The 12,051-nt window shown below is 38.6% G+C and overlaps 1 protein-coding gene across 2 annotated transcripts in view; it reads left to right on the plus strand.

Annotated features, from left to right (window-relative positions):
• LOC127950904 (protein kinase C beta type) overlaps positions 1-12,051 on the plus strand; it is a 113,913-nt gene that overhangs the window by 18,642 nt on the left and 83,220 nt on the right. For both annotated transcript variants that reach the window (XM_052548317.1, XM_052548306.1), the window contains exon 3: positions 8,152-8,234. In XM_052548317.1, coding sequence (XP_052404277.1) covers positions 8,152-8,234 — 83 coding nt within the window. The remainder of the gene's footprint in view (positions 1-8,151; positions 8,235-12,051) is intronic.

A 12,051-nucleotide genomic window follows, 5' to 3' on the forward strand; every position in this document is an offset into this window, starting at 1 on the left:
GCTAGTAACCTGTTCCTAAATGGAATGCTTAATTTGAAGTCATGTACATAATTTTAGTCATATATTAAAGGGTTAGTTCACCCAAAAATGAAAATTAAGCCATATATTACTCACCCTGAAATAAATCCTATAGGTGTATATGACTTTCTTCTTTCAGACAAATCCAGTCGGTGTTATTTAAAAAATTGTCTTTGATCTTTCAAGCAGTTTGATGGCACTCAGCGAGTGTTGCACTGCATCAGTCCTTGAGAAGTTTAATAAAGAGCTTATGCATTGATTAAAAAGTGTCTCACATGGCTCCGGGGGGTGAACAAAGGCCTCCTGTAGCAAATCGATTTGTTTTTGTAAGAAATATATCCATATTCAAAACATAATAATGACTTTAATCTAGCTTGCACTCACTGTTGTAAATGAAGCAGTTCTTGGGGAATGACGTATGGAGGTCAGCTTTGTGCATGCGCCGCTCAGAAGTGACGCACGCTGAAACACAACGGAGAGATCAAAACTTCTGTAAAGAAGAATGTCGGAAGATTTCAATATAAGCCAAGAGGAGACTGGTTTTCCTCTTCTAAAGTAAGAAATCTTTGCTCCTGTTAAAATACATTTGTCTTTCAAACAGCTTGAAAGATCAAATACAATTTTTTTTAATAACTCAGACTGGATTCGTCTGAAAGAAGAAAGTCATATACATCTAAGATGACTTCAAAGTGGGTAATCTATGGTGTCATTTTCATTTTTGGGTGAACTAACCCTTTAAGCCTGGAAACCTGAGTAATCTCTCGTTTACTTAACATGTTACTCCCACTGCCTAGTCATTTTAGCTAACAGCATACACTGATAAGTAAACCTCTCCTGTGATGCCCAACAATGCTTAAATGTTGCTTAAAAGTTTTTGAGACGTCCCAGCTAGAAACACCAGCTCAGACCAGGTGGCTTATGCTGGTCTGTGATGATTTGGTGGTGGTTCGGCTGATGGGGAAGCACAGACATGTCGTACGCTATCACAAATGTTGACCAACCAACATGTTCAATACTGTGAAGTGTTGCCAGTGAAACTAGTTAAGAGCACCAGTATCCCATGTTCGGGTCTAGTATCCAAAACAGAGTATATGCTAGTCTTTTCAGCAAAGGTAATCATTTGTTTTATTATTATTAAGTGTATTATAAACATCAAAACAGTTTAGCTTACTCTTAGTTTTTGCTTTAGCTTAGTTTTCTTATAGTACTTGTACAGTGAAGCACATTCCACATGTAACCTCATTAAACTTGCCGATAGCGAACTTAGTCATCATTCTGTTAACTTCAGAAATTATTCAGATTCATTTATCACGTTTGTAACTGGCATCATCTAGTGCAGGGCAGAGTGCTAGTGCACTACACCATGTTTACAGCACTCGAAGTGTGTTTAGCTGCAGGCCGCAGCACAGAGGAGGTGGAGGCTGGTGTGTGTGTGTGTGTGTGTGGTGAGAGAGGAGAAGTTGAGGACAGCTGTGGATTGACGGCTGACTCACTGACCTCATCCCTGCATCTCTGTAAGTCAGCTCAGCGTAGCGCTCAGCGGGCCGTGGTATTTTTATTTTGTGCGTAGGCTGGCCCTACTCACTTGCATAACTCCCATTACCACAGGCAGAAAAGGTGAAAATCAAATATCTTTTTTTCTTTGTGAACAATCACTCGTATCTCCTGTCTACCGGTGCTTGCGCTCCCTTTCTACTTCTCTCTCTCTCTCTCTCTTTCTCTCTCTCTCTCCATCATTGTTGTTCTGTTATTTGACTTAATGTTCCCGAGCTTGAGTGAGAATCACTTGTTTTAGTGGATGGAAGGTCAGTTGAAAGGTTTCTTCTCCTCTGTGAGAATCTCTCATTCCGTGTGTGATCACACGTTGCTGAAGGGATGCCATGACCCCAATTAACTTTCAAAAGACAACTTTGCTTTGTTTAGTGCATTGAGTCCTACTATGTTATTCAGATCAAGATCCAGTAAATTTGATAAAGGCTGTACTAAACTGGTAGGCAATGCTTTCCTAGAGTGTTCTTATCTGTCATTATGAAGCTTGGTCATTTTCAGTTTATTCCGGATCATAAAGAAGTGTTTCACATTATTAATAAAAATAAAAAAAAAAGTATTTTATCCTCATTAAGGCCTGCATATAAGTAATCAAAAATGCAGTAAAAACTTGTCTTACTTCCTTATTGTCATTTAATACTTGTTGGACCTTCTGGAGGAATTCAAGCAGATGATTCAGAAACAGAAAGAGGAATCAAACAAAAACCGAAGGTATAACTCTCTGTAGCTGTCTCATCCATCATGCTAGCTATAGTCATAATATACTTCCTTTCAGAGAAAGGCTGTCTGTGCCATGTGCACAGTATAATAAAAAACATTGCTTCTAGGGGTATATTTATATAACCTGTTTTAAAAACATAACCAAGAGCCACAGTCATCAGCTATGATATTGTAGCCCCAGATCTTCAGATGAAAACCTGTTCTCCTGAGCTGAGAGACGCAGGTGCTTGCAGTGTCTCTGGCGTGTATATCCTGTTCTAACAGGAAGCCCTGGGCTCCACTTCCCTCTCAGCCAGCTCAACCCACTCTGCCAAGGCTGTGACAGACATCAGCTGCCAGAGAGTCATTAGCAGTGAAAGCCATTCTTTCTCATTATCTAGATTTCAGGAAGAAGGAGCGCCGAGGCTGGTGGGAGCGCCGCCTTGGCTGAAGACTGGATGAGGTGTGTGTGTGGATCTGTCTTTCTCTGTAATGTCTCCGAAATGAAAAAGATTAGAAAGACAGCGAGAGGGAGAAAAGGAACGAACGCCAGGTTTAATTGGCATGCGACTGATTCGCCATGCGGCCACCGCTGCCAGGGCAGTGTAAAGCTGGAATGGCAAAGCAAGCGCCAGCCTGTGAGTAGATTGAAGAGAGGGGATGAGAAAGAAAGAGAAGGAGAATGAAATCGAAAGTATTTCTCTTTCGCAACTGTTCTGCTCCTTTATTGAGTGGCCTAATGTTTGGTGGGTGGAAGCCTCACTGATTGAGTTCTCTGCAGCTGAATTATATAAAGGCCATATGGGATTGAAGGGATATCAGAAAAATTATAGACACACACTGTGTGTGTGTGTGTGTGTGTGTGTGTGTGTGAGATCCACCCACTCGCTGGTGGGTTAAGGTGATGTGTGAATGTGCAGGACTGCACTACTGCAAACATCAAACACAGGAAACCCTCAAGAGCTTTGTGACACTAATAACAGAAACACTGAGATGTCATGTTGCAGAAACACCACATAAACATTTGAAAACATTACAATACTTGGAAGAAGTGCAATATATATCCCTATTCCTTTAGTTTATAGGGTTTTATTAAATGATAATAATTTATCTGAAATATTATATATATGTATTTATACCGAAACCCTAGGGTTAGGAGTCAAACTCTCTAACCACTAGGCCACGACTTCCCACAGATGCTTCTTACACAGCCATCACTTCACACACACACACACACACACTCCTGCTGTCCACCACACAAAATCAACAACAGATGCATCTTACACAGCCATTACTTAGACTGTTCATTTACACTCTCAGTAATACTGCACACACACTCCACTGATGAAGTGTCTGCCAGTGGACTGGAGTAGAGCCATTCCTGACAACAATCCGCTAAATCAGAGGATGACCGGCATGGAGGAGCTGGACATTTAGTAATGCACGTTTGTCTTTTGCAAATCCCTAAGAGGTGTCACGTTTGAGATTGAGATTTGAGGTGGTGTAATTATACTGCTTAAAGTTCTGGGATCTTCCCAGTTGGTCGTTTTGTCTGATATTGGTTAATTAACTGCTCATACTTATTTCTCATTTTTTATACATTACCTTTGCCATCATCTAATAGTGTTAAATGCAAAACTGCCAAATATTATCTTTAGCAATTGTCAAAATTAAAATAATTTTTTATCCTGTATATTATAATATTTTAATTCCAGAATTCACCTCTTAGGGATTTGCAAAAGACAAACGTGCATTACTAAATGTCCAGCTCCTCCATGCCGGTCATCCTCTCATTTAGCGGATTGTTGTCAGGAATGGCTCCACTCCAGTCCACTGGCAGACACTTCATCAGTGGAGTGTGTGTGCAGTATTACTGAGTGTAAATGAACAGTCTAAGTAATGGCTGTGTAAGATGCATCTGTTGTTGATTTTGTGTGGTGGACAGCAGGAGTGAGTGTGTGTGTGTGTGTGTGTGAGTGTGTGTGAGTGAGTGAGTGTGCTGCTGTGATGTTCAGATGTGTTAATTTTGGTTGAAGCCTCACTTTTAACAGTCCCATCAGCACTGAGTGCAGGATCAGCCCAGCGAATCCAGTTAATGTCACCGCTAACATCCATCCTCTGCGGTTCAGTGTATGTGCTTTTGACATTGCCACAAGTTTGTGAAAACTGAAAGTTTCGTAAAAACATCATTTATGCTTTTGAAAGGAAAAAAATCTATTCATTGTCATTGATGAATATGTCAAGTTGACTTTTAAGATGAAAGTCAAGTTGTTTTTAAGCGTTCGTCTTTCCCTTCCTTCAGCTCGATTCAATTTAGCAGCTCTAACACCTTGCTGTGTTCATGAAGCCTTAATGATGTTGCACCATTAGGAATATCTGTTGCATGCTGTTCCAGCTCTAGTAAACAAGCACCCCTTCCTCCTCATCTGCACCTCCCTGACAGCAAAGTCAATTTCGATATCAAGTTGAATGTTCCCAGTCATCTCCGGGATCACTCGCACATCTCTCGTGCCCGTGAATTCAAATCACGGCTTCTCTGGCCAGACGCGGCTTGCTATAACTGGAGGCTCTTTTTAAAGGTTTGCAGTTGTCCAGAAGGCAGATATGCTTGGAAGTCGAGTGCTTGTGTGTTTGTGTGGGCGTGCTCATGTATGTGTGCGCGTTTGAGCGTGCGAGTACGTGGGTGCGCACTGTTGCTCTTTGTCTGTGAGCGACCGACTGATTAGCAGGAGAGGACTAATGCTCCTGATTTTCTGAGCTAATTGAATTTGTCTCTGAGCAGCATCTGCCGGGACAATGTTTGGTGTCTTAAAAGGGTGTTCGGCATGGTTGTGTTTGATAGGCACTGAGCCGCTAGCGTGGCATGGATATTTAATGGGCTGTTTAATTATGAAGGGCCAGATCAGTCTCGCTGTGAAGGGTCGTTGGTTGTTACATGAGCCTTTCTCTCATTCTGACCTTTTAAGAGTGCTAGATCGAGAACGAGTGAGGGGAAACTCCTACTGGGCCTGATCCTTCTCCATCAGGGTGGCAGTTATGTAAGCGTATGCTCAGTAGACCCGGTGAGAGGCTGTTTAACTGAGCTGCTTGGAGATGGCAGTCTGCACTTCACCTCTGTGTTGATCTTTGCCCTCTCACCAAGAGCAGAAGAGGAACTTCCTGTATCTGAACATTTAGACCTCTTGGTAGATGATGAGAGATCTATTGTTAATTATAAACAGTCTTGTGTTTTTTTTTCTTGTTCTTTTTGTATTAATTTGTATGAATGAGAGTTGATCTCAAACTGAGGCACATGGATTGTCAACCACTGCTGTGGAAATTTACAAAGCTACAGAATTGAAGTGTTTTAATTTTTGTTTGCAATCTGGAAACCGTTTTAAGGTACTGACTGCCATCTGTCAATGTTAATGCAGACTGCACCGGTGCTAGTTGTGTTGTGAAAAGTACCGATTCATAGCCTAATTTTACACTGCAGGATGTAAAAAGGTAAGTGGCGTTGACCGTTCCCAAGTGCTGATCATAGCCAGCACATCACAACTGTATGAGCACTAAAAAGAAAGGCAAAAAAGGAGGTGTTTGCCAAAAGGCAAGATGAAAATCTATCATGTGTTTTTGTCTGCTTTTGGCTCAGATACACAGGATTCAATCCTCTGTGTTGAAGCAATTCCATGCACTTCTAAATAGAAGTTTAAAAATCAAATACAGAAATGTATCTACTATTAAAGTGTTTGGACGGAAGATATTCTCAGAATATCAGCTCTGTATCTTTCTATGATAAATGGCAACCATTTATAACTTAAATTCCCTAAATTCTTGGTTATACTCTCGGCTGTACAAGTACTTTGTCATATTTACCACATAAATGTTTTTTCTTTAAAAAAAATTCTTGGTAGTATCATAGTACTGTCAAGAAAAAATCTGAAAAGATGCGATTCTGCTTGTTTCATATGTCTTTTTTCTCTGTTTATTCAATAAAAAATGTAACAAGAAAAAGCGGGGTTAATGGACTGTAAAACTGCACGTTAACACATTATTGTTTTTATAGTGATCTGGTCCTTCCACAGATCTGCAAAAGAGCCAGTCAAGGGCCTGATGAAGTGTAGCACCATCATTTATTCTTTTATTCATTTATTATTTAATCAATTTTTTTACTGCAAGAATATTGTGAAATATGGTGTTATGTTACCCAGTTCTCAATCCAAAAAAGATGTACATGCTCAAAAGAGTGGGAGGAAAATTTTTGTTACAAGGTCCTGCCAGAATGTTTAACTCTGGATATACTTGGCCTAATTATTATTATTTTTTTTACTTGTTTCGGACACAAAGTGAATCATATGCTTCAGCTCTCTTCCAAATCTGTTCTAGTTTCTTTATCTCTCTTTTCTCACTGGAGTATTTGGAGTGTGTGGGTGACAATGGCTGTTCAGCCTGTCTGAAGTTGTGTTTCGGCCAGAGCTACTAGACTAAAAGTGCCGATTCTGAAAGAGTGAACGTGAGAGACATGATGTCATTTCCCATATGAAAGCGCCTTTAACCTTGCGATGCAATGTTTACACTAAAGATCAAATACACACGGTGACCTTCAGTGAATAGGTTTGTTAACCTGCAGCAGGAAGAAGGATGTCTCTACCATGACCTGGTTATGTCACGCTGTAGAGGTGCCAGGGGCATTAGTAATGTGAACAGAGGGCCGCTGTATTTACAGTCCAGCACAGCACATCATTTGCATAGTTGTTTCAGCTTCTAGTTCTGAAGAAGACTGGCATGCTGCTTACAGTGTAGTGTATACAGTACAGTCTACTGCCTACTTATATTCAGTGAAACACTAGGCACAAAAATAGGCAGTGATAAGCATTCACACAGCACAGTAGTGATACTAAATTGTTGTCACACATGCACTATTATATTGTATAAAAAAAACAGAATTAAATGTTATCATATACACACACGCATATATATTTTGTGCATGCATGTATGTGTGTGTGTGTATATATATATATATATATATATATATATAATATATATATATATATATATATAATATATATAGTTAGATCAAATACAAAAATAGAAATGCGTCCTCATTTTGTGGAAAAGATTTAGGCCAACATGAATTGCATGCTGGTTTATACTGGTATGGTTCTGTTCTAAATGGTGGACCAACAAAAGTTGTGAATGTTTATGAACCTATGTTGAAAGACAAGAAAATGTTTGCCATCCAGTACTGCTGGTTAAGCTAGTTAAATAAGCAAAAATTATATTTTAGTTTATCATACATTGTTTTTGTAGCAGTAAAAAAATTTTTTGCTTCTGGACCATTTTGATATCATGAATACATGAATAAAATTGTGTGATATTTAAGACTGTAATAAAAGCAGTGAATTATTGCGGTTCATTGAATGAAGGGAATTTCTGACAGCTCCAAAATTGACATAATTAAATGCTATGATTTTGTTAGCAAATTTAATGTGTGAATTAATTGCCATTTATTTTGTTTCAGAAACAATTGTTGCAGTCGGTGGTGATGTGTGGAACATGTACGCTACACCAAGCAACATTTAAATGCCCATCTCTTTTGTTTCAACTGTGATGTGCTCACAGACTGGGAATCAATTCAAAGCAAATAATTATTTAATAAACAAGCAATCGTGGAGCACAAGTGCCACTTTTTGTTAAATGGTTGTAGTAAATGCAGGCCTCATAAAGTGCTATATTGTGATGCAATGTATGTGAGGGGTGTTGGGTGTTGGCTCAGGTTGTGTCAAGCGGACTGACATGAAATCAAATAGGATCTTTGTCATAGTAGATGAATGTCTGTCAGCGGCATGAGCTCTGATTCTCACTGTTTATCTAATCTGTCTGTTTCTCTCTTCTTCCTTCTCTCAGTCTGCTGCTTTGTGGTGCACAAGCGTTGCCATGAATTCGTCACCTTCTCCTGTCCCGGAGCAGATAAGGGTCCTGCATCAGATGTGAGTACAAAAATCTCTTCTATTTCGTTCCTTTCTCCACTCATCTGCTTTTTGTCTCTCCTTCTCTTTGTAAGTGTGTTAGATGACGATAACCCTCTCCGCTTCAGATTTCCTCCTGGAGTCGTCTTCTTTTTTGCTAATTTTGTCTCTGGCCCCTGAGTTATACAACCATTTAAATCAACAAATTACCCAGTCTATAGTGAGAGCTACAGGAAGCACGTCCACACGGGGGCCCAGAGCTCTTTTTTGTTATTGTGGTTAAGAGTGAACGTAGAATGCCAGCTCAATCACATCATTACAATTACTACACACAGGAACAGGAGGGGGAATGAATGGGGCTGTGCAGTTACGGGAAATGGCTTTGCTCTTTGAATCGGTGTAATTATGAAAAATACATTTCTGCTTCACTCTCAGCCACTTCTCGATTCTCTGCAGGGCTTGAATTTCGGTGCGGGAATGCGGGGATTGCGCATAATTTAAACCATTCCCGCAAGGTTAGCTTTTATAGTGCGAGAAATTCCCGCACAAATATATTTGCTTCATCTCAGAGCAAATGATTAAAAAATAAATTCACAGATGCGAGAAAAAATATGTCAAATTGTCTTTTATTTTCGAATTTAATTCCTCAATCAGCGCTGGACCGGCATTTTCTGTCTCAGCGCTGAGCTCATAGACAGTAAACGGCGGAGCCCTGGCTGCTGTAGACAGATCATGTTTCACGCTGTCAATGCAGCGGGTCTGCGTTGCGCTGATCTTATTCACACTATCAAGTGTAGGTGCAGCATTCTAACATTTTGAGTCAAAATGAGCTGTTTGTGAAGAAATTATCCGCTTCCAAATTGTCGTTGTAATAACGAAACTGAAACATTAAAAAACATTTTGCTCTTTATGGTGTGCGAGTGATAGAGCGCGGCAGCAACGAACCAACTGATCAGCTTACAGCGTCACAACATTGAATGCTCGGCCGAACAGCTGATCATAGCTGTACTTTATTATTTTTCATCTCCATAAATATATCTATAAATATATCTAGTAATAAAGTTAACGCAAGGGCTAGAAATCAATTAATATTTTGCTGATCCTTCTTGTCATCATGGAGAGCGCAGTTGGTTGCATGGCAACGACAGACGCCACGAGAGTGCAAGCGCTTGTGGAAATGAGACTGCGGCCCGCGCGCCCGAGCTTTCCACTTGTTTGAGCATGTGACTGCGCGTTTCCCCTTGTTTTCTATTAATTATGCGCAGCATATTTCCCGCGCGCACAAACACGGCCACAGACAATGAATTGTTTGGTTAGCGTAGTAGTTTAATTAAATATGGACCCTTGGCTGAAGCGAAAGACAAGTTCGGATGATGCAGATCACGATCCAAAGAAAAAAGTTTTCACTGAAATGAAGAAACTCATTCAGACAGCCATGGTCATACCAGTAGCGAGTGTGTCGTGTGAACGTGGATTCAGCACACAAAACAGGATCAAAACTAAATTCAGAAATTCACTGAATAATACAAGTCTCACAAATCTAATGATCATTTCAGAGCTTGGACCTTCCCTTGAGCAGTTTGACTTCAACAGAACCATCATCAAATGGAAAGAAATGAAGATGAGGAGACAGATGAGAAACTTAGAATAAGTCACATGAAAAAAAGAAATGGAAAAAAATGACTGAAATAGAACTGAAATGTATGAAAGACATAAATACTTATAGTTTAAACTGAGTTCTTAATATCAATTTACGATATCAATATCAAAAGTTTAAAAAAAAAGCAAAGAATTGAACTGAACTGAAACACATGAACTGAAATAGACATTAATATATAGCATAGGCCTAGTTTAAACAGAGGTCTTAATGTCAATTTGAAGAGCATGATGTATTTTGTATAAAGTTTTTTTTTTTTTTTTTTTTTGTTAACTGATTTGAGAACTGGAAATGCACAATTCATGCATACAAATCTGTAGATATTAATAAATGAACATGATTAAATTAGACCGATGCATCAAAAGTTATTCTCCCCCCCATAATCTTTAGATCCCCCCCATGTGACCCATGTAAGGGGGGAATTCCCCCCCAGTTTAAAAAACGAAATTCAGGCCCTGCTCTGTTTGTCTAAACTAGCATTTTTCACCAGGGGTTACATAAAAAGAAAATCTGAATTGTGAACAAAACTCTCACGGCAAAACCATAGCAAGCAATCATTTTACTGCATCATCCAGAAATCAATAGGCATATGAATAAAAAACCCCCATAAAATATCGATATAGAGCAATATATCATTGTCCTTCTCAATGCGATATGATAAATAATATTTTGGAGCTAAATATTGATATTTTAATTAATGAAATAAGGTGCTCTTAACAGATTTCCCTGCTCCCAGCATCACTACTTTAAAGTGGTGCTCCACACACGAATGAGGGAAATGTGAACATAAGTTAACTAACCTAAGAAAAATAGTTTTTTAACAGACTGGTGGACAAATCATAGATCCCCCATCCATGTAGAAGTCCAAAGTCTGGACCCACTTCAGCTTTCATACCATTGATGGGACAAACAAAATCAACAAAGAGTATGCCATATGCAAGAACTGTATTATTTGAATGTGTTTTAATGTCTTGCCAGTGAAACATTTCATTTGTCTGCTGTTTTGACATGCTCTATTTTTGAGCATGTGCGCGCGCACACTAAAAAGCCTGTCAAATAGCACCGGATTACTGGACTAAGTTATCTTTCACGTCTGAGTGTGCTAATACTGTCAAAAACACACATGGTTTATTTATAAACACAGCAAGTTATGTCTAAAGTGAATGTAAACAGTTGTATATTAGATGCATGCAGCTCTTAAAGTGATAAAAGTTTTAAAAGTAAATGATTACAGAATTAAAAAAAACATTTTTCAGCAGTTTGTACTTGAATAAAGAGAGAAAACCTGCTCTTAACTTTTTAAAAGGCATTTTGTTTTCATATTTATATATCGTAATGTATCATTATAGGATTGTCTAGCAATATATCGGTTGTCGCACAATTGTGTATCGTGTATCGTGATATTATCATTATCATGGGCTATATGCTCTGCTATTTATGCATGCATGACTCTTCTCCTTTGGCCTCATGGGAAAGTAAATGTAATATATGTGACCCTGGAGGACAAAACCAGTCTTAAGTCAATAGCCAAAAATACACTGTATGGGTCAAAATCTTAGATTTTTCTTTTATCTTTTAAAAATCATTAGGATATTAAGTAAAGATCATGTTCCATTAAAATATTTTGTAAGTTTCCTACTGTAAATATATCAAATCAATATATTAATTTTTGATTAGTAATATGTATTGCTAAGAACTTAATTTGGAAAACTTTAAAGGTGATTTTCATAATATTTAGATTTTTCTGCACCCTCAGACTCCAGATTTTCAAATAGTTTTTATCTCGGTCAAATATTGTCCTGTCCTAACAAACCTAAAAAAAAGCATATTTATTCAGCTTTCAGATTATGTCTAAGTCTACATTTTGAAAAATTTACCCTTATGACTGGGCTTGTGGTCCAGGGTCACATAGACTTATGCTACAAAATTACATTGTTAAATGTTATTACAATGTAATTAACAATACTATTTTAAAATGCAACATTTTGATGACATTTTGAAGGTGATGGTAAAGGTGAATTTTCAGCACACACTACTTATGTTACCTACATCAGTAAAACCATATAAACCATATATGGGAACTGTTTTGTGCTTCAGCCTTCATTTTAGGGATGGGCAATATATCGCATGTGATTGTCAGTAAAGCCGGTTACCTGATAACGCTAAATCGCCATCACTTGT

Source organism: Carassius gibelio, chromosome A3 (genome assembly GCF_023724105.1).
Source record: "Carassius gibelio isolate Cgi1373 ecotype wild population from Czech Republic chromosome A3, carGib1.2-hapl.c, whole genome shotgun sequence".
NCBI classification, from domain to species: Eukaryota; Metazoa; Chordata; class Actinopteri; order Cypriniformes; family Cyprinidae; genus Carassius; species Carassius gibelio.